At 37.9% G+C, this 22,006-nt stretch overlaps 1 protein-coding gene across 3 annotated transcripts in view; it reads right to left on the reverse strand.

The window, feature by feature from the left end:
• Window positions 1-22,006, reverse strand: part of ZFYVE16 (zinc finger FYVE-type containing 16) — a 67,020-nt gene that overhangs the window by 38,313 nt on the left and 6,701 nt on the right. For all 3 annotated transcript variants that reach the window (XM_040239433.1, XM_040239432.1, XM_040239431.1), the window contains 5 exons: window positions 13,056-13,164; window positions 10,158-12,430; window positions 8,257-8,353; window positions 5,361-5,522; window positions 1,772-1,914 (listed from right to left, as the gene is read on the reverse strand). In XM_040239433.1, coding sequence (XP_040095367.1) covers window positions 1,772-1,914; window positions 5,361-5,522; window positions 8,257-8,353; window positions 10,158-12,430; window positions 13,056-13,125 — 2,745 coding nt within the window. In that variant the 5' untranslated portion in view covers window positions 13,126-13,164. The remainder of the gene's footprint in view (window positions 1-1,771; window positions 1,915-5,360; window positions 5,523-8,256; window positions 8,354-10,157; window positions 12,431-13,055; window positions 13,165-22,006) is intronic.

A 22,006-nucleotide genomic window follows, 5' to 3' on the forward strand; every position in this document is an offset into this window, starting at 1 on the left:
ATGTGAAATATTGATTGTAGACAGTCAAAGATATCTTTTGAAAAAGAATAAATAAAATCAAAATGGGCTCAGAAATTCTTTAGAAGCCAAATTTCCCAAGAAACAGTACCATCTTGCTTCTAAATTCAAGTATACAGGTTTAGCTTTACTATATGCTCAGATAAGTATGACTTTAATTTCATAGACTGGAAAAAGGAGGCAAGGAGAACTTCAGGATCCTATTCCATACCACAAAGTGAGCATGTTTATTAGTTCAACCCAAGGCACTCTTCCTCCTAATAGACAAAAAAGCCTGGCTGGGAGGTGGCAAGGGAGAGGAAAAGGGGAGAAGGCAGAGAGGGGAGTGGTTAGGAAGCAAAATGGTAGATATATGCCACAACAGTAGCCATCTGGAATAAACTATACATCAAATCTGCTTCAATTAAGCCCCCCTCCCCTTTTTTTTTAAGACTGGCCAAACCTGAGTCAACAGAGAACTGTTTAAGAACTCAAGTAATACTAGCCTCTGTAAAAATTCCATTTTGTTAAAATATTGATTGAGGGTAGGTGCTAGCTAAGGAACATACTTTTGGTAATTACGGCTCCTTGTAAAACCTAGCTCCTGAACTCTTACTGACAAACAACGTAAGTTTATATGGTATGGGAACTTGAAGAGAGGATATGTGCATCTTGTCTAATGTATGTACCCTGGATAAACCAGGTACCAGCTCAGAGGAGATGCTCAATAAATCTCTGTTTAATGAATAAACAAGATTTCTACTTCATATGTTCATACTTGCTTTTGTAAGTATATTACTATTTTACAATTAAGAGTTCTTAGTGGGTTTCGATTCTATGTCTTCTATTTAACACCTAGTACATCTGTATAAATATAAACATATATACTACCATCAGATACTTCACTGAATGTTTGAAAATCATTAAACAAATTAGTCTAAATTGCCTTGCTAAATCTCAGTTCTATTTCCCCATACTAGTGGTTCTCAAAATGTGGTCCAGGGATCTCAACACCCTTTCAGAAAGTCAGTGAGGTCCCACGATTTTCTTCATTAAATTAACTAAAACAACATATCACAACAGACTGAATTTAGAAGTAGATGTAAGAATCTATCTTCTATTAAGCCAGATGTTAAAGAAATTAACACAAAATATGAAACAATGTTATTCCTCTCACTAAACTTTTATTTTGAAAACTTTTCATAAAAATATTATTTCTATTAATGAGTTTATTTTTAATTTAAAATTTTTGTCAGTTTTAATTCAGTAATTATCAATAAACATAACCCACATAATCTACAGTTCTTTTGAGTTCTCAATAATTTTTAAGAGCATAAAGGGGTCCTGAGACCAAAAAAAAAAAAAAAAAATTTAAGAATCACTGCCTTAAACTGACATTAAAAAATAAAATCTAAAATATATTCACTACATCATATGTTTTTCATTTAATGAAGCTCAAAGAATTTTTTAAAAAGTACTCTAGTAAATCAGGGGCTTCCCTGGTGCCTCAGTGGTAAAATATCCGCCTACCAATGCAGAAGGTACAGGTTCAACCCCTGGGTCAGGCACATCTCCTGGAGAAGGAAACGGCAACCCACTCCAGTATTCTTGCCTGGGAAATCCCATGGACTGAGGAGTCTGGCAGGCGATAGTCTGTGGGGTCACCAAAGAGTCAGATATGACTTAGCAACTAAATGACTCTAATAATCATGCAAGGAATTACCTATAAAATAAAATTTTACTAAATTAACAAATCATTCTTTAGATTCCTTACCAACGGCATATCGGGTAAGAGAGGACTAAAGTCTTCAGAACATCTTTTACTTCCAGATGATAATTTTGTTGTATCTGCAACTTCACCATTGGGCAATATACCGTCTGCAAACCATACTCTCTTCTGTTCTCTGGAGCATAATCCTAGAATCAGTTTTAAAAAGTAAAGCATTTTAATTTGATATTGCAATGATTTAATATTAAATAGGTCAGGAAAGGTTTTCAAAAGCTTTTTCTAACTATTGGTAAGCCCTGCATTTCAGGGTTTCAAGGCCTACAGAAATGACTTTTTGTGATTCATCTACCCGGAATAGTTTTTTTCCTAATTCCTACGAAGGCAGGGCTGGCCCTAGGAATCCTGAAGTCAGAAAAAGAGTAGACAGGAGACATTATACCTTAAGGACATTGAATGCAGATTTAAAGCCTATATCATTAAGGCTAACTTTTTGAGTATGGAGACCAAATAAAATTTAGGGACTAAGGCACAGGGAGGGAAAATGGAATAGATCAGAGCATGGTAGATAAGCAAAGGGAAAAAAGTATGAAGAACAGAAGAAAGAAGCATAAAAAATCTAAAAAACAGAAACGGGATGACTTGTGCATCGGAGGTCAATTTCTACTTCTAACAGAAGCACATATTTTGTTCTTATAATGTTGGATATTTACATTTTTTAAAAATATAATTAATTTACATTTCTTAATAGTAATTAATATTTTCCTCTCAGATTTGGAGGAAATAACTAGATGTCAGCATAAATATCTGTTCTCTTCTGTTAAAAAGCATCTACGGAGGAAGGTTATGAAAATTCCTACCAGATTTTAGAACATATAAACATCAAAAGGACCAACTTTCCATATCATAATATAAATAACACTGAAAAAATTGGCCTCATATATAATTTCTGCAATGTTGGTGAATATATTTTAAAAGGTATCTTTCTTGTATTTCCAATGCTTCATAATATAATAACTTTAAAGTCAATATAAGAAAATATATAAATATTTTAAAAAGCGGACTCATCTTTAGAGTTATAACACATAACCATACATGCTGAACCTCATTATTTAAGTTACAATGATAAATAGAAAATAGCTATTAAGTGAGAGAGAATAGTTGACAGAAATACTTGAATTTGTCTGACAGTTATCTTCCAACACGATACAGACTAATAGTTTATGTTAAAAAACATACACAGTACTGATTAGCACAGGGAACTACACTCAATATTGGGAAATAGATGGGGCAACGGTGGAAACAGTGTCAGACTTTATTTTTTTGGGCTCCAAAATCACTGCAGATGGTGACTGCAGCCATGAAATTAAAAGACGCTTACTCCTTGGAAGAAAAGTTATGACCAACCTAGACAGCATATTCAAAAGCAGAGACGTTACTTTGCCAACTAAGGTCCATCTAGTCAAGGCTATGGTTTTTCCAGTGGTCATGTATGGATGTGAGAGTTGGACTGTGAAGAAGGCTGAGCACCGAAGAATTGATGCTTTTGAACTGTGGTGTTGGAGAAGACTCTTGAGAGTCCCTTAGACTGCAAGGAGATCCAACCAGTCCATTCTGAAGGAGATCAGCCCTGGGATTTCTTTGGAAGGAATGATGCTGAAGCTGAAACTCCAGTACTTTGGCCACCTCATGCGAAGAGTTGACTCACTGGAAAAGACCCTGATGCTGGGAGGGATTGGGGACAGGAGGAGAAGGGGACGACAGAGGATGAGATGGCTGGATGGCATCACCGACTCGATGGACGTGAATCTGAGTGACCTCCGGGAGTTGGTGATGGACAGGGAGGCCTGGCATGCTGCGATTCATGGGGTCGCAAAGAGTCGGACACGACTAAGCGACTAAAGTGAACTGAACTGAACTGAACTGAACTGAAGGGAAAAGAATCTGAAAAAGAATATATATACATATATAACTGAATCACTGTACCATACACCTGAAACTAACACAACATTGTAAATCAACTATACTTCAATTTGAAAATTAAAAAGTCTATACAGGTTTTACTCAAGATCCTAAACTACAATAGGTTGTAAAAAAGAACAGAGCACCCAAAGGTTTTTAAATCTTTAGAAGTTTTTTAGAAGATATGCTGCTAAGTTGCGTCAGTCGTGTCTGACTCTGTGCGACCCCATAGACGGAAGCCCACCAGGCTCCTCTGTCCCTGGGATTCTCCAGGCAAGAACACTGGAGTGGGTTGCCATTTCCTTCCCCAATGCATGAAACTGAAAAGTGAAAGTGAAGTCGCTTAGAAGATATAAGAAACATTTTTTATTGTGGTAAAAAACACACTTAAAAATAGATTTTTAAGGAAAGGGAGACATGCCGATTATTTACCTACTGTCTTTCAAATCCAAGCCCACCCTTCTATATGGTGCTCTTTGATACTCTTTGGACATCTGAAAAGTGCAATTCCCAGACCCCCTTGCTAGTTGGTTCTGGTCACAGGTACTAATGACAGGCACTGGTTGAAGACTGAAAGGTGGGAAGAGAAGGGAACTCTGTTTCTAGTTTCTGCCAGGATCTCTGCAGCAGCACCACCACCAGATATACCTAACATGTCTCGTGAGTTTCAGTACTCCTTACGTCAGGCAGTCAGTCAAGCTGGGGACACTCCTTCAGTCATCCTAACATCAGTCCTATGAGGCTCCTCAGTGGCCCCAGCATTTGCCACTTGGTGTTCCTCTAGAAGCAACAGCACCAGGCACATGCTGTGGTACCCTAATCCATGAACCAGTCTGAGAACCATGCATCTCCTGGTATTCCTGTACTGAGTTCTAGTAACACAGACTCTCCCCTTTCATTCTCCACAACCCTAGGGATAGCGGCTGCTTCCTGCACTTACTAATCTCTGAGTCACTTGTTCAGTCATTCAGTTGTGTCTGACTCTTTTGAGACCCCATGGACTGCAGCACACCAGGCCTCCCTGTTCCACACCATCGCCGTGAGTTTGCCCAAACTCATGTCCATTGAGTCGGCGATGCCATCCAACCATCTCGTCCTCTGTCATCCCTTTTTCCTCCTGCCTTCAATCCCTCCCAGTATCAGGGTCTTTTCCAATGAGTTGGTTCTTCGCATCAGGTGGACAAAGTATTGGAGTTTCAGCTTCAGCATCAGTCCTTCCAATGAATATTCAGGACTGATTTTCTTTAGGATTGACTTGTTTGATCTGCTTGCAGTCCAAGGGACTTTCAAGAGTCTTCTCCAACACCACAGTTCAAAAGCATCAGTTCTTCGGTGCTCAGCTATCTTTATCGTCCAACTCTCATATCCATACATGACTACTGCAAAAACCACAGCTTTGACTAGACGGATTTTTGCTGGCAAAGCAACGTCTCTGCTTTTTAATACGTTGTCTAGGTTTGTCATAGCTTTTTTTCCACCCTTGAGCGTCACTTGAGCATGCCCGATTTGTTCTTCTACCTTTCTAACATACATACCCTTCTAACTAGTTCCCTGTATCAAGCTCCTTCTGGCAGCTAGTCTAGGTTCTCTATTCTCACTGGATTCCTGAATACTAGAAAACTTCTATTTTGATCATTTATCTTTAATATTAGACACAGAATTTTCTTCTAGTTACCTTCAACACATGGTTGTTTAAGTGCTGAGATTGGTAAAGTTGTAGGTGAAGGTATACTTGATGTTTGAGTCTCCTGAAGAGGCTGGACGGTGGCACACTCATCAGAATGATTAGATTTAGGATTAGAACCAGTTGGACTCATCATCCTTTCAAATGCCTGAGCTATAAAGGGAAAAAAATTCACCTCAGATGTTTTTAAACTTCAAAGTAAGTTATAAATATTCTATTTTTCAAGTTCTAAGGAGAAAGAAATCAAATGGCTAAATGGTAAGTGGCATGTGGGAAAGATAATATTCTTACTTCCTTATTTTAGTTGGCAGCATTCTACTTCAGTATAAGCTACCAATTAGTTAATTCAATATAATTTTGGCTTATGTTTGGTATCTACTAAAGAAAATCATTGTTACTTACTATGACCATCTGTTTTTGCCCTTGTACCCTTAAAGTCAATTTCCAATATAGTTCCTAGTGATTCTTTTAAGACATAAATCGTATCACATTCTTCTTCTGCTTAAAATCCTCTAATGGCTTCCCTACTAAAATGAAAATTTCAGTTGTTACAGTGGCCCACAAGACCCTGTCTTAGTCTACATTTCTATTAATCCTGCCTCTGCTTTCCTAGTTAGCTGATATCATTTCTCACTAATATCCTACTTACTCATCATGATACAGCCACTGAGGCCTCCTTGTTTTTCAACAGTGAAGCAAGCACTCTTCTAGGTTAGGGTCTTTGCTGTTACTGTTCTCTCTGCCTGGCATACTTTTCCATATAGCTTTATTCTCTTATCTCCTTCAAGTCTCTGCTTAACATATCATAGTATCATAAACCCTTATTCTTACCACCTTTTAAAATAACCACCTCTTGCCCCTAAATCTGTTACCATCTATCCCTCTTACACTCTTTTATTTTTATTTAGAATATTATCACCATCTGATATTCTCTTTGCTATCCTATCCATCACTCCCCACATTCATAAGCTCTATGAGATCAAAAAGTTCCATAAGAACAGGAAATGTGTTTTGTTTTCACCTGGATCTCTAAAGCACAGAACAGTGCCTGAACACTGCTGAATGATTTTTCATCCTAACAACATGGAAGAGCACTGGCAGCTCTCCCATAAGCATTTCTCCAAACTGATCCGCTACAAATGCTGCTGCCGCTACAATAACCTCTTCAAGTGCCACTGAATTAGCACCCTCGTGCAATGACTTCCACTAACCAAACAAAATCCAAACATAATACCCAGAGTTTCAAAGTAATTTCCAACCTGCCCCAAGTTTATGTAATGGCACTTGCATGCATGCTTCTTTAAAACTTACACAGTTTTAGCACAACTTCCTCATTATCCAGTCTATAACAAAACTATCTTTTCTTCTTCCTGGAATTTGTCTTAAAAGAGTCCTTGAGCCATTTTTCTCCTATTAATAACATTATTTTAAATGATCATATCTACTATTTTCAACCCTAATGTTGGTGTTAATTTATTTATGTTTTCTTTATTTATGTGGTGTATAAATTAATGATAAACAGAGCTACAAATGAAATTACAAGTTATATCAAAACAGAATAAATAAAACATATCTAAATAAACAAATCCATTCAAAATATTTTCTTTAATAAACTGCTTGATCTCAGTTTCCTAGTTGGTTTCCTTAATGACTGTATCTTCTCTCCTGGATTCTTAGAGTCAGAATATGTTCTACTGTTCACCTAAAACTCTGACTTGTCAATTCAAAGGATGTTTCAAATCTTCATGGCTGCTTTATTTTTAACCAGGGAGAGATAATTATGTTGGAGCTTGCTCTAAGATTTCTTAATTCTAGCAGATTGCTTGGCTAACAGCACCAGCAGTAGTCTTAAAGGCCACTGAAATGGCATAAGCAAAAGATATTAAGTACTTAAATTCTTCATAAAGACTGGTGGTATTATGGAAATATTAAAAGATTTACACTCTATTATCTTCCAGAGCAGAGGTCAACAGCAGGGAGTAAAGCAGCTTACCTCAGGCTAACAGACTCACATCAGAGCTTTTTGAAGAATTGCTGAAAAAATTTATCTTCATTCAAAAGAGAAAAACAAATTATTATCAGGTATTTATTCTCCTGGCTAACAGGAAGCAGTACCTGAGCTAGTGCACAGGTCTGGTCTTAAAAGTCCCAAGTAATATTTGCTGGGAATTAAACTGTCAACAAATCTTTAAAAATGCCAAGAAGTACTCAAAAGAACAAAAGTGTATTTGAAGAAAAAAAAAAAAAAACATACACATAAATAGACACATATACAACTGTGAGAACTAAAGTAAGACCACCAAGATTTTTGCTGATAATAGTAAACTAGCTAAACATACAAACAAAATTACAAAACTGAGAAAGGAAAGAAATATGTAAAAGATGAAATTGTACAAATAGTGTAACAGTCCTATGAATTTATATAAAAATTATAAATATTACTACCTTATCTTTCATTCCCACTGTAGGTTGTAATTTTCTATAAGGTGGGAACTGTTATCTTGCCTTATGCTATTAATATATAAGACTGGATAATATTTACTGGTAGATATTCTATAAATGTTTAGATTAAGATGATGAGGATGACAATGATGGTGACAAAAACAAACAGGCAGATGAAATGCAGCATTTAGGGACTTGGTACCTGTTAAAAGTTAATGAACTGCCATTCCAGAAACTGAATGCTTCCTTTCCAGACTGGTAGTAATAATTGTGAGAGTGGAACAAAAAGAGAAACCAACCAAGCCTTGGGATGTCCCACCTAAGCCAGATAAGTCAACACTAGGTCCTCGCCTTAAGAAAATAAAGAAGTTTATCTTTGTCACAATCTAGTTGTTTTTAAGAGATATTAAATTACTGGAAGAAGATATGTCAGGTTAATACTCACCTTTACTAATAGTCTCATAGCAGACTACACATACTCTTGCCTCCTTCTCTAGATACTGCAATTTACACTTCCTATTACAACAGACACCACAAAATACCTGAAGAGAATAAAATAGCAAATTTGTTTTTGTTTCAAGCATGGTTATACTTACTCAAGGCAAACACCATTTTTCTGATTACATGACAATTTTTCTAATCATCATAATCATAGGTAATTATTAAAATGATTCTTTTTATTTTTATTGTTTTACTTAAACGAGGTTTCTACAATTTGAAATTATATTACTGATGAGAACTCCTTTAAATCAATTACACTAATTAGAAGGGAAAAAAACTTTCTTAATTAATAAGTTTACAGTTTTAAAAGCTTTCTGTCATCCTTTACAACTCTCCCCACCCCCCCGCCCCGCCTTTTTTTTTGGCTGTGCTGCATTGCATGTGAGATCTTTGAATCCCAATCAGGGATCAAACCCAAACTCCATGCAGTGGAAGTACAGTCTTAACCACTGGACTGTCAGGGAAGTCTCCTTCCTTTACAACTTTTAAAAGTAGAATGTTATGCAAAAGAGAAACAGTCTCAGATTTATAGGGAACTAGTGGCTACCACTGATGAAAGTGGGGAAGGGCAAGACAGGGATAGAGGATTAAAAGGCACAAACTAACAAGTATAAAATAAACTACAAGGATGTTGTATAGCACAGGGAATATAGCCAGTATTTTATAATAACTACAAATGGAGTATAATCTTTAAAAATTGGGAATCACTATGTTATATACTTGAAACTTTCATAATATTGTAAATCAACTGTAACAAACAACAAATATAGAGGGTTTCCCTGGTGGAGAAGGAAATGGCAACCCACTCCAGTGTTCTTGCCTGGAGAATCCCAGGGACAAAGGAGCCTGGTGGGCTGCCGTCTATGGGGTCGCACAGAGTCGGACGCAACTGAAGCGACTTAGCAGCAGCTGGTTTACATTTGGAGAAGAGAACGGCAGTCCACTCCAGTATTCTTGCCTGGAGAATTCCATGGACAGAGAAGCCTGGGGGGCTATAGTCTGTCGGGTCGCAAAGAGCTGGACACGACTGAGCGACGAACACACATACAACACACTGGTGGCTCAGTGGTAAAGAATCTGTTGGCCAATGCAGGAGACACAGGTTCCATCCCTGATCCAGGAGGATCCCACATGCTGCAGAGCAACTAAGCCCGTGTGCCACAACTCTTAAGCCTGTGCTCTAGAGCCTGTGAGTCGCAACTATTGAGCCCATGGGCTGCAACTACTAAAGCCTGAGCACCCTGGAGCCCATGAGCCACAAGAGAAATCACTGCAGTGAGAAGCCCGCACACTGCAACTAAAGAGCGGCCTCTACTTGCTGCAACTAAAGAAAAGCTGAAAATGCTGGGAAAAAATGCAACGTCATTTCTATAGGCAAGCCTTAGAATTCACAGACAAGACAGAACACAAATGAAGTCATCTTCAGTGTTCTGAACCTCGTGCAAGTCAATCTGCTTTTTTTCTCAGTGTTTATCTCAGGTATCAAGGGTAACACTAGCTTGCAGAATAGTCCTGAAATTAAGTATTCAAGGGTAAACTGGAACTTAACTGAATTTCGCACATCTGATGTGTTAATGTCAGGGAGAAAATGACACATATTGTTAGATTTCACAAAAATTAGTGTTCCTCATTTCCCAGTATGTAATACCCATGACTGTGTGATATTTATTCAAACCTCAAGCAATCTATAAAAATGGCAGGGCTTTATATATTTCCACACAAATAAAAAACAATGATTTTAAATTAACTGAATCTTTTAATCATCTATTAATCAATTCTTCTGTCACACAACATTTCATTTAAAATGCCTCAAAAGAATAAAAGACAAACATTTTAATAGCTTACTTTTCCACATGCTCGGCAATGATGTCTCCGTTTCGTAAAAGTAAATTTGACTTGGCAGTTCATACAATTTGGAGCTTCTGAATCAGGAACCCAAGTAGGTTGTTTCTGGCCCAAAACAAGGCCATCTTTGCAAGTGTTTGCAGGAAGAGACTCTTCATTTGCAGTTACAAAACTGGACCCACCTTCAAAATTACTTTCTATATCAATGTAATTAGAATCGAAGCTAACCTGAGGATCAGTCACAGAATCTGTAGTACAGGTGGTTGGAACAATGGTATTTGCTGTCCTGGGTTTACTTTCAGACATATTTGGAACATCCAGTTTATTTGGTTCCTTTGAACTCCTTGTTCTTGATGGAACACTAAACAATTGCTTAGGCCTGGCCCCTCCAACATGAACAGACTGACTGTTACTATCAGAGACTGATAATTCATTTGTAATCTCAGACTTACTCCTAGATAACCCTTGTTCAACTGTAACTGTACTTTTTTCGCCTAAAGAAAGGCTACCGTTTTCAGCTGTATTTTGTTTATCAATTGTTTCACAAATCATATTAATACCAGGACTTTCCCCAGTAGCTCCTGCTTCAGCATCGAAATATATATTATCAATATTTCCATCATCTAGGCCTTTCGTATCTATCTGATTCATTTGAGATTCTGCATCACTTATATTTTCTTCAAATGATTTTATGTTACTCGTCTGAAGATACTGTTCAGTGAGAAAGGCATCAAGTTCAGCATCACTAATTGGTGCGCCACTTTTCATGCCTTCATCAATGTTAAAGTAATCTAAGTCTTGTCCATCAATATCACTGCTTGAAAAAGTGAGACCTTCACAATGATCAGGAGATTCTGGGGCACTAGCACCAGAAAGCTCTATTTCAGATTCTGCAGCTGTATAAGAACTGCTGTTATCAGGGTAATCCATAGATTCAACTCTAATTACCATCTGGTTAGAATCTACCTTTCTATCTCCCTTCTTTTCAGTTAATGGCTGATGAAGTATGTTTTTACATTTATCCTGTTTCAAAAGATCAGTCTCCTTCAAAGATTCCCCACCTGAAGTAACCTTCTTCTGTATTTCTTCATGTACAGTCACTGCATTCTGTGCATTACCTTTATTTTCATTCTGGGGTAAAAAATCACCATGACCTTTACTGTCAATTAAAGATCCACACAAAGACCCAGGTACTGGAAGACAGGACAATGAGGAGTATGTATTTTCACTTGAAACATGTAAAGCTGAAGCAGAATCTTGGATTACATCTTTATTATCATTAAGATCTAAATTTCTTGAGTCTTCTTTTGCAGATTCTTTTATAAATACAGCAGTCCTATCTTCCTCAAAGGAAAAGTCAGGTAACTTGGAATTTTCATCTCTTAAGTTTGAATCATTTAAGCATAAACCTCCATTTTTTGGAAGACTGCAAGACAAAGCACTTGTGCTGCCTCCTTCTTTTAAACATTCTGTGGCAGCTTTAACTGGCACCTCTTCCTCCTCTTTTACCAAACACCCAACAGCTTTTACTAATTCACATGGCTGGTTCTTGTGCTGTGGGTGGTCTTTGGCATCAAACACTTTGGAACTTTGTTGAGTCAAAGCAGATGGCATGTTAAAATCAACAACTGGTTCTGACTGATTAGAAATCTTTTTATCTTCTAAATTTTCTTTTTCATTGTAATTATATGAATCTGAAAGTGCTGTATCTACTTTTACACCAAATTCTGTAGTTCCACTGATTCCTCTGTTTTGTAATTCAGAGCTGACATCACTCTGTTCCTCTCTGACTGCATTATTACCATGGTCTGCTGAAGACACACAGAAAGTTTCTGACACTGAAGATAAATCCAGTCCAGTCAAGGAATCTGCACTAGACTTCGAGTCATCTGACAATAATTTTTTAATATCTTCTTCACTATTAGTTACATGAACTAAATTACCCATGTCACTTATCAGATCACAGACAGGTTTACTACACCGTCCCATATACAGAGGCTGGATTTCATCTGGAGTGCTGCCATCCACAGAAGAAAGGAGATCAAGCCCTGTTACATTTTTTTCATTTTGTAAAGAAGTTAGTCCCTCCAGTATTTTTTCACTCAGGGCAATCTGATTTGTCTCATAACCTGTTTCTGATGAGACACAACAATTAATGCACTGTTGATCCTTTGGTAGCAGTGAAGTTCCTTGTGAGGCAGTCAGCTCTGAAGAGACTGAATAGTGCTTAGAATCATATGCCTTTTGCGCATCTTGGAGATAATCTTGTTCATCTAATTAAAACAGGAATACAATGTCAGTGATGAGACCCAAATCAAAATTATTACAAAGATGTTACTGCAACTTCTAAGCTTATTTTTTTAGACCAGAGATAGATTACTCTCTTGCAGAATGGTAATAATTCCAGAATTATTTTTATTTGGATTTAAATTATTTGGGGTTTTTACCTTTATTTATGTAGATGTCATAATATGATAGAAACTCTACTTAAAATAACTCTGTTGCACTATAAAAACCAGAATAAGGAAGAGCTGAAAAACAATCTAACTTCTTTGTGCTGCCCACCAGTTTCCTTGTCTTCATCCTAAGATGGGGAAAACACTGTCTTTCATAGTAATGAAATACCAATTTTATGAAGAACTCTCAAATTGCTTTTAGCTCGTTCATATGCTGGTTTTAAAGGCCTTTCTTTTACCTAAATTTATATCTGGAAAGAAACTTCTAGTTTTCTTATTTCTATGTCTGGCTATTGGTTCTATTCAGTATAAGAATATACTAATTCATTATAACGAGATATGTGAATGTTTTACAGAAGATAACCATGTGACCAAAACTGAAACCATATTTTGCTAAGAGTACTAGTTACTGACATTTTAAAACTACATTAATGGTACAAACCTGGATTCTGTTCAAAATCATCGAGAAGTCTGTCCAAGTCACTGACTGCTGCTTTAAAATAACTGTCCATTCTACTTGTAGATTTATTCAGAATTTAATTCTTGTGTGGCTAAAAAATACAAAGTATGATAGTTCCTTTAATTCATTATATTCCTTTCATTCCATGTATTGCATGCCAAGAAACATAGTCAGGGAATAGACATAAATAAAATTTAAGAGTATTGCTTTGAAGAATCTATGGTATATTTGGGGAAATTCCTCTATACATAAAAAAATGACATGAAAACAAACTCTTAACAATATAATATGTATACATAAACTACTGTCAAATTGAAAACACTCATCTAAATAACTCATGGGTCAAAGAATTCACAGTTGAAAACTAAAAATAGCTGTAAGTACCAGCTATTTAAAATATACTGCATGTAAAAACTTGTGAGAATCAGTAAAAGTGGCACTTCAGCAGATACATAGAGACTTAGATGCTTAAACTAGGAAAGAAAGAATGAAAACAAATTAGCTAAGAGCAGAAATTAAAGAAACAGAAAATAAGCATACAAGAGAGGTACAAGAAAGCTAAAATTAACTTTATGAATGAAGTAGATGAACCTTTGATTTGCGGCAGGAACTCCACCAAATAAGCCTGAGAGATCTTGAAGGACTCTATCAATGACTAATGAGACAATATAAAAGAACACAGGGGCTAAGTTGAAGGTGATCCCACTGGCTTAAATGGGACAAGTGAACATCAAATAAATGAGGCCTGACCACAAATCAAATGGATTAAAACACACACACACACCAAGAGATCATAATGATACTAAAAACAGAAACAAAAACCACCATTCATTAGAGGGTTGCTAGGGCAGTAACTCATTACTCTGAAAATTGATATATTAAGAGAAAAGAACTAAGAATTTATTTTGCCCTTTATTTACAAAATGTACTTTAGGATAACAAAATAGCTGCTAAGGAAGAGTTCTTTAGATAAGAATTCCAGTTGATAAATGCAGAAGGATATTAACATTTTAAAAATCATCTCTTCACAGTCCCTAATGCAATAAATGGACTAGGCAATGGCTATCAATGGATGTTAAAACTGTTGGATGAAAGGCTGGTGGGAAACTTTATAATGTAGGATCAGGCCAATACATATGAATCCAGTGATCAATTTCACCATCAATAAATGTGAAAGAACCAAACATTATGTGCTTCATGTGGGAGATACAGAATCACATACAAAATATTCCTGCCTTCAAAAACAAAAACAGTAACTGACTCCAAATCTAATCAAGCTTTTAGCACTAACTGCATGTTTACAGGAAATTCAAGCATAGAGGAACAAGTTAAAGGACATCTTAAGAAAGAAATTAAGACCAAGTGCAGAAGGGGGAACACTTCCAGCAATGTTCCTCAAATAGTTGATAGTGAATGAGTTTTTAAGCTTTCAGGCTGTTACAAACTGTTACTTTTGTAAAACACAATACAAATTTTGCAATAATATACAAACAGAAAGATATATATTATTAAACACATGTGCATGGTGGCCTGGAGTAAGGAAAAGAGAGGGAAATGAAAGATAAAAGACAATCAACAAATGAGAGCGCTTTACTAGAGCCACTGATGATAGTCACCCCAAACTGGGGACACGAGGCTCAAAAAAATGATAACTTTAAAGACGCAATTAAAAAGGTTAGACAGAGCTTAATACAGAATCAAAGAGCTGAAGACCTATCTGAAGAAATAACCTCAAATGCAGCCCAGAGAAATAGGGAAGAAGAAAATATGAAAAAGAAGTTAAGAAACATGGATGACAGAATGAAAATGGAGCCCTACAAGGAGACTAGAGAGCATGGACCAAGTACCATTATCTTGTAAAGATAACGCCAGGAGTTCCAGAACTGATTAAAGACACAACAGATACAGGGAATCCATTACCAAGCAACATAAATACAGTTGATCCTTGAACCACATGGGTCTGAACTGCACAGTTCACTTACATGCAGATTTTTTTCAGTAGTAAATATTGCAATACTGCACAATCAGGGTTGGTGGAATCATGGATATGGAAGAACCATGGGTATGGAGGACTGACTGTAGGTTATGGAAGAATTTTTAACAGCAGAGAAGGTCAGCATCCCTAACCCTCACATGATTCAACAGACTGCAAAGAGGAATCCAGTTACTCTATGGTGAAACTTTGAATTCTGAAGACAGAAGAGACAGAAAAAAAGGATCATCTTCAAAGGAACAATTAATTATGCTAGCACAAGGTAAACTTCAGAACAATTCTCAGTAACAATGGTATGGCATCCTAATTCATTTAAGTGTATTACTTCTATTTCCATTTTTAAATTGTGGTTATACCATACATATACAAAAGTACATGAAAACACACAGACACCAAAAGAAATAAAAGGAACTTGGAAGAGATAATATAGGAAGAAGAAAACATCAAAGAAACTTACATTCTCAGAAAAAAAGCAATGCAACTATGAAACAGCAATAGGAAGCCATACATAAGGAATATATGAAGAAAAAAGTAATCATGGAAATTGATAGCAGAAATCTAAAAATTCAAGTGAGGATTACAGGCTGTAGTAAAAGCAGTGCTTAGAGGGGTTTTTAATAGTTTTAGTGCATATATTAAAAAAGGAGAATGATCTAAAAATCCATACACTAAGCGTCCATCTTGGAAAATCAGAAAAAGAGCAATTTAAGGCCAAAGTAGGTAGCAGAAAAGATAAATTAAATACATTAGAGCAGAAATCAATAAGTTAAAAACAGGAAAACAATAGAGAAATGAAGAAAATCACTGAAAACAAAAACTCTTTACAAAAGTAAAATTGATAAACTAGGCTAATTTTAAAAAGAGAGAGATACAAATTACCAACATCAGAAATAAAAGAGGGGTCATAACTACTGATATCATGGACACTTAAAGAAAAATAGAGGAATATTATGAACAACTCTATATCCCCAAACTTGATCATTTCAATGAAATGGACCAATTTCTTAAAAAACACAAACTACCAAAATTCACACAAGGAGAAACAGATAACCTAAAGTCCTACATATATTAATGAAACTGAATTAATAATTAATAACCTTCCACAAAATAAATCACCAAGTCTAGATAGCTTCACTTGTGAATTTTACCAAACATTTAATGAAGAAATGATACCAATTCTCCAAAGTTTCCTCCAGGAAACTGAAGCAGAGGGAACACTTCCTGAATCATTCTATAAGACCAGCATGGCTTGTAACACCAAAACATAAAGACATTACAGGAAAGCAAACTGCAGACCAATATAGCTCATGAACACAGAAGTAAAAATCTACAACAAGGTATTACCAAACTGAAGCCGACAGTGCATAAACAGAATTACACACAACCACCAAGTGGGATTTATCCAGGTATACAAGGTGGGTTCAACATCTGAAGAGGCATGCAGGATCTTTTAGTTGTTGCGGGCAAACTTGGTTGCAGCATGTGGGATCTAGTTCCCTGACCAAGGATCAAACCCAGGCTCCCTGCTTTGGAAATGCAGGGTCTTAGCCACTGGACCACCAAGAAAGTCCCAAGATTACTATTTAAAGAGCAACCACTGATGAGAACTTGCAGAAAAAAATCTTCTATAACTTAATATAAAGAAGGAACCACAACAAGATGGGCCAGAAAGGTGGAGACATGGTATAGTCAAGACACATACCCCTGGGTGGGAGACCCATAAACAGCATAAACGATTGCAGAGGTTCTGCCCAAGGAATGAGAAGCCTGAGCCTCACAACAAGTTTCCCAGCCTGGAGGTCCTGCAACAGAGGACAAGCCTTCTAAAACATTAGGCTTTAGGCTTACACTCAGGAGAGCCAGAGGGCTGCGAGAAATAGAGACTTAAGAGTTCACACAAAATCACACATGCTCTGAGATCCAGGGCAGAAGCAGTAATTTGAAAGGAGGTTGTGTCAGACTCACTGCTGATTTCAGGAGGCAACTGGGACTTACCCTGGGGACACAGATCCTGGCACCAGTGATTTTGAGGAGCTCATTCTACCATGTGGACACTTGTGATGATAAGCATCATTCTGGCTTACTAGCCACAAGATCTGGACCCAAGCAACAGCAGGCCAGCATCAGCTCCAGGACATCCCAGACCTCAAAGCCACCCATGTCAGAAAACAGCCCCACCTACCAGCAGGCCAACACCAGCCTCAGGACCCAGCTTCACACACTAATGGGTCAGTACTAGTTCTGGGCCCATCAGCTCATGACCCAGCCCTGTCCACCAGTAGCCCAGCATCACGATTAGAACACCCCAGGCCATACAGCCAGCCATGCCAGGACCTGCCCCTCCCACCAGCAGCTGGCAGCCTTCACACTACTTAGAGCTTGGCAACCAAACCAAAGAAGAGGTCAGCCACACCTACCAGGATGCCCACAGCAGCCATCCCACCACAAAGGAAGGGCCCCTGCAGTCCACCTAGAGTGCGCTCTCTAGAGCACATAAGTCTGGGGATGAGCGGGGAGCGGGTGCGGGGTACCACAGGACATCTTCTACATCAGGTTTCACTAGTCCAAGATCAGGAAGTGTAACTAACCTACCAAAAACACAGATTAGGCAACAGAGGAGTATGTCCCCAATGAAGGAATAAAGACCCCAGAAGAAGAACTAAGTGGAGATAAGCAACCCACTTGATAAAGAGTTCATGGTAATGATCATGAAAATGCTCAAAGCACTTGGTAAAAGAACAGATGAACAGTGAGCAATTAGTTTCTAGCAAAGAATTAGAAAATATAAAGAACCAAACAGAGTTGAAGAATACAATAACTGAAAGAAAAAAATACACTGGAAGCAATCAGCAGTAGGATGATACTGAAGAACAGATCCATGAACTGGAAGACAGAGTAGTAGAAATCACTCAAGCTGAATGGGGGGGGGTGAGAATTAAGAAAAAAATATAAAAAGACAACGTACAAGACCTCTGAGATGACATTAAATGTACTAGTTTTACATTATAGGAGTTTCAGGAGAGGAGGAGAGAATGGAGCAGAGAACATATTTGAAGACATAATAGCTGAAAACTTCCCAAACCCTGGGTTTGCTGATGACCAATGACATGAGACATGAAAGAAAAACTGGTAATTGGACCTTATTAAAGTTAAAAATATCTGCTCTGAAAAGGACACTGTTAAGAAAACGAGAAGACCAGCCACAGAGTGGGTGACAATAGTTGCAACACAAATAACTGATAAAGGACCTGTATCTAAAATCCTCAAAAAACTCTTAAAATTCAATAACTATTGGGTTGGCCAAAAAGTTCGTTCGGGTTTTTCCCTAGAATGCGCTTTCTTGCTTACCCGATAACAAACAATCCAATTTAAAAATGGGCAAGAGTTCTGAACAGATATGTCTCCAAATAAGAAAGGAAATCAATCCTGAATATTCATTGGAAGGAATGATGCTGAAGCGCCAATGCTTCGGCCACCTGATGCAAAGAGCCAACTCATTGGAAAAGACCCTGTTACTGGGAAAGATTGAGGGCGAGAGGAGGAGGAGGCAACAGAGGATAACATGGGATGGATGGCATCACTAACTCAATGGACATGAGTATGAGCAAGCTCCGGGAGATGGTGAAAGACAAGGAGGCCTGGCACGCTGCAGTCCATGGGGTCACAAAGAGTCAGACACAACTGAGTGACTGAACAACATATAGCACAGGGAACTCTGCTCAATTCTCTGTAATAACCTAAATGGGAAAAGATTTTTAAAAAGAATGGATACATGTATATGTATAACTGAATCACTCTGCTGTATACCCAAAACAAACACAATTATTGTTAATCAACTATACTCCAATATAAAATAAAAGTTAAAAGGCTTCCCTGGAGGCTCAGTGGCAAAGAATCCACCTGCCAGTGCAGGAGACGCACGGTGGACCCCTGGTCTGGGAAGATCCACACGCCATGGAGCAACAAAGTTTGTGCCACAACCGTTGAGTGTACGTTCCAGAGCCCAGGAACCGCAAATACTGAGCCCACACACTGCAGCTACTGAAGCCCCTGGGGCCTGGGGCCCGTACTTTGAAACCAGAGAAACCACTGCAACGAGAAGCCCACGCACCACAAAAGAGCCCCCCTCATGGTAACTAGAGAAAAGCCTGCCCAGCAATGGACCCGGCACAGCCAGAAAGGAAATAAATAAAACTGTTTTTTAATTTAAAAAAAGATATAAAAATTGCACACAAGGATATGATAAAACGCTGAACATCATTTATCTTTAGAGAACTACAGATTAAAATAATAAGATATCATTTTGTATCTATCACAATGGCTAAAATTAAAAAAAAAAAAAAAACCCTGACAATACCAAATGCCCCAAGGATGCCAAGCAGCAAGAACTTTCACTTAGGAATGTAACATGTACAGTCACCTTGGAAGACACCTTGGCAGTCTCTTATAAAATTAAATATTGTCTTACCATATGATCCAGCAACAGTAATACTAGGTATTTATCCAACTGATTTAAAGATTTATGTCCACACAAGCACTTAGATGTGAAAGTTTATAGCAATGTTATTCATAACTGCCAAAATGTGGAAGCATCCAAGATGTCCTTCAATGAGTGGATAAACAAACCTTGGTACATCCATGCAATGGAATATTATTCAGTGATATGAAGAAATATACAATCAACCCACAAAAAAGATGGATGAATTTTAAATGGGTATTGCTAAGTAAAAGAAGTCAGTCTAAAAAAAAAAATCTATGTACTACTATAGGTTTCTAATTTTATGATATCCTGGAAAGGGTAAAATTAGAGAGAGAGTAAATACATCAGTGAGAACCAGTGCTTTGGACTAGGGGAGGACTGAACAGGTAAAGCAAAGTGGATTTTTTAGAGTGGTGAAATTATTCTGTAAAATACTATAATAGTGAATACAAAACATTAAGTGTTTGTTAATACCCATACAACTTAATAATACAAAGAACAATCTCAATGTATGCAAATTTAAAAAATATTTAGAAGGCTGGAGAACTCAGATGGAACACAGAATTTGGAAAAAAAAAGTGTAAATGCATTATGAATATATAAAACAACCATGCTGAAAAGGATGGAAAAATAAAAGTTCTACCTTGGGAAATGAGTGGAGTCTAAAAGCAACACAAGCATTATACTCTAGTTCAGGGATTCCCAACCTCCAGGATCTAATGCCTCTATGGTAGAGCTGATATAATAATAATAAAGTACAGAATAAATGTAATGCACTCGAATCATCCTGAAAGCACCCTCCCCATCCTGGTCCATGGAAAACTTGTCCTCCATAAAACTGGTCCCTGGGGCAAACCACCCAGAGGTTGGGAACTGCTGCACTAGTTGATAAAACTGTTTCTCATGGGGGTATGGGTTAATTTGGAAACCAACCTACACATATGCTAGAAATGAAACTAAATAAATGGATGGCTGATGGTGGGAGCAAGGTCTCCCACCTTTAGAAGGAAGTTCAGTTCAGTTCAGTCACTCAGTCGTGTCCGACTCTTTGCGACCCCATGAATCGCAGCACGCCCTGTCCATCACCAACTCCCGGAGTTCACTCAGACTGGCGTTCATCGAGTCAGTGATGCCATTCAGCCATCTCATCCTCGGTCGTCCCCTTCTCCTCCTGCCCCCAATCCCTCCCAGCATCAAACTCTTTTTCAATGAGTCAACTCTTCGCATCAGGTGGCCAAAGTACTAGAGTTTCAGCTTTAGCATCATTCCTTCCAAAGAAATCCCAGGGCTGATCTCCTTTAGAATGGACTGGTTGGATCTCCTTGCAGTCCAAGGGACTCTCAAGAGTCTTCTCCAACACCACACTTCAAAAGCATCAATTCTTCGGCACTCAGCCTTCTTCACAGTCCAACTCTCACATCCATACATGACCCACTGGAAAAACCATAGCCTTGACTAGACGGACCTTAGTCGGCAAAGAAATGTCTCTGCTTTTGAATATGCTGTCTAGGTTGGTCATAACTTTTCTTCCAAGGAGTAAGCGTCTTTTAATTTCATGGCTGCAATCACCATCTACAGTGATTTTGGAGCCCAAAATAATAAAGTCTGACAGTGTTTCCACTGTTTCTCCATCTATTTCCCATGAAGTGATGGGACCGGATGCCATGATCTTCATTTTCTGAATGTTGAGCTTTAAGCCAACTTTTTCACTCTCCTCTTTCACTTTCATCAAGAGGCTTTTTAGTTCCTCTTCACTTTCTGCCATAAGGGTGGTGTCATCTGCATATCTGAGGTTACTGATATTTCTCGCGGCAATCTTGATTCCAGCTTGTGCTTCTTCCAGCCCAGCGTTTCTCATGATGTACTCTGCATATAAGTTAAATAAGCAGGGTGACAATATATAGCCTTGTGGTACTCCTTTTCCTATTTGGAACCAGTCTTGTTCCGTGTCCAGTTCCAACTGTTGCTTCCTGACCTGCATACAGATTTCTCAAGAGGCAGGCTAGGTGATCTGGTATTCCCATCTCTTTCAGAATTTTCCACAGTTTATTGTGATCCACACAGTCAAAGGCTTTGGCATAGTCAATAAAGCAGAAATAGATGTTTTTCTGGAACTCTCTTGCTTTTTCCATGATCCAGCAGATGTTGGCAATTTGATCTCTGGTTCCTCTGCCTTTTCTAAAACCAGCTTGAACATCAGGAAGTTCACGGTCCACGTATTGCTGAAGCCTGGCTTGGAGAATTTTGAGCATTACTTTACTAGCGTGTGAGATGAGTGCAATTGTGCGGTAGTTTGAGCATTCTCTGGCATTGCCTTTCTTTGGGATTGGAATGAAAACTGACCTTTTCCAGTTCTGTGGCCACTGCTGAGTTTTCCAAATTTGCTGGCATATTGAGTGCAGCACTTTCACGGCATCATCTTTCAGGATTTGAAATAGCTCTACTGGAATTCCATCACCT

The sequence above is a fragment of the Oryx dammah genome, unplaced genomic scaffold (assembly GCF_014754425.2).
Source record: "Oryx dammah isolate SB20612 unplaced genomic scaffold, SCBI_Odam_1.1 HiC_scaffold_5, whole genome shotgun sequence".
Taxonomy (NCBI): Eukaryota; Metazoa; Chordata; class Mammalia; order Artiodactyla; family Bovidae; genus Oryx; species Oryx dammah.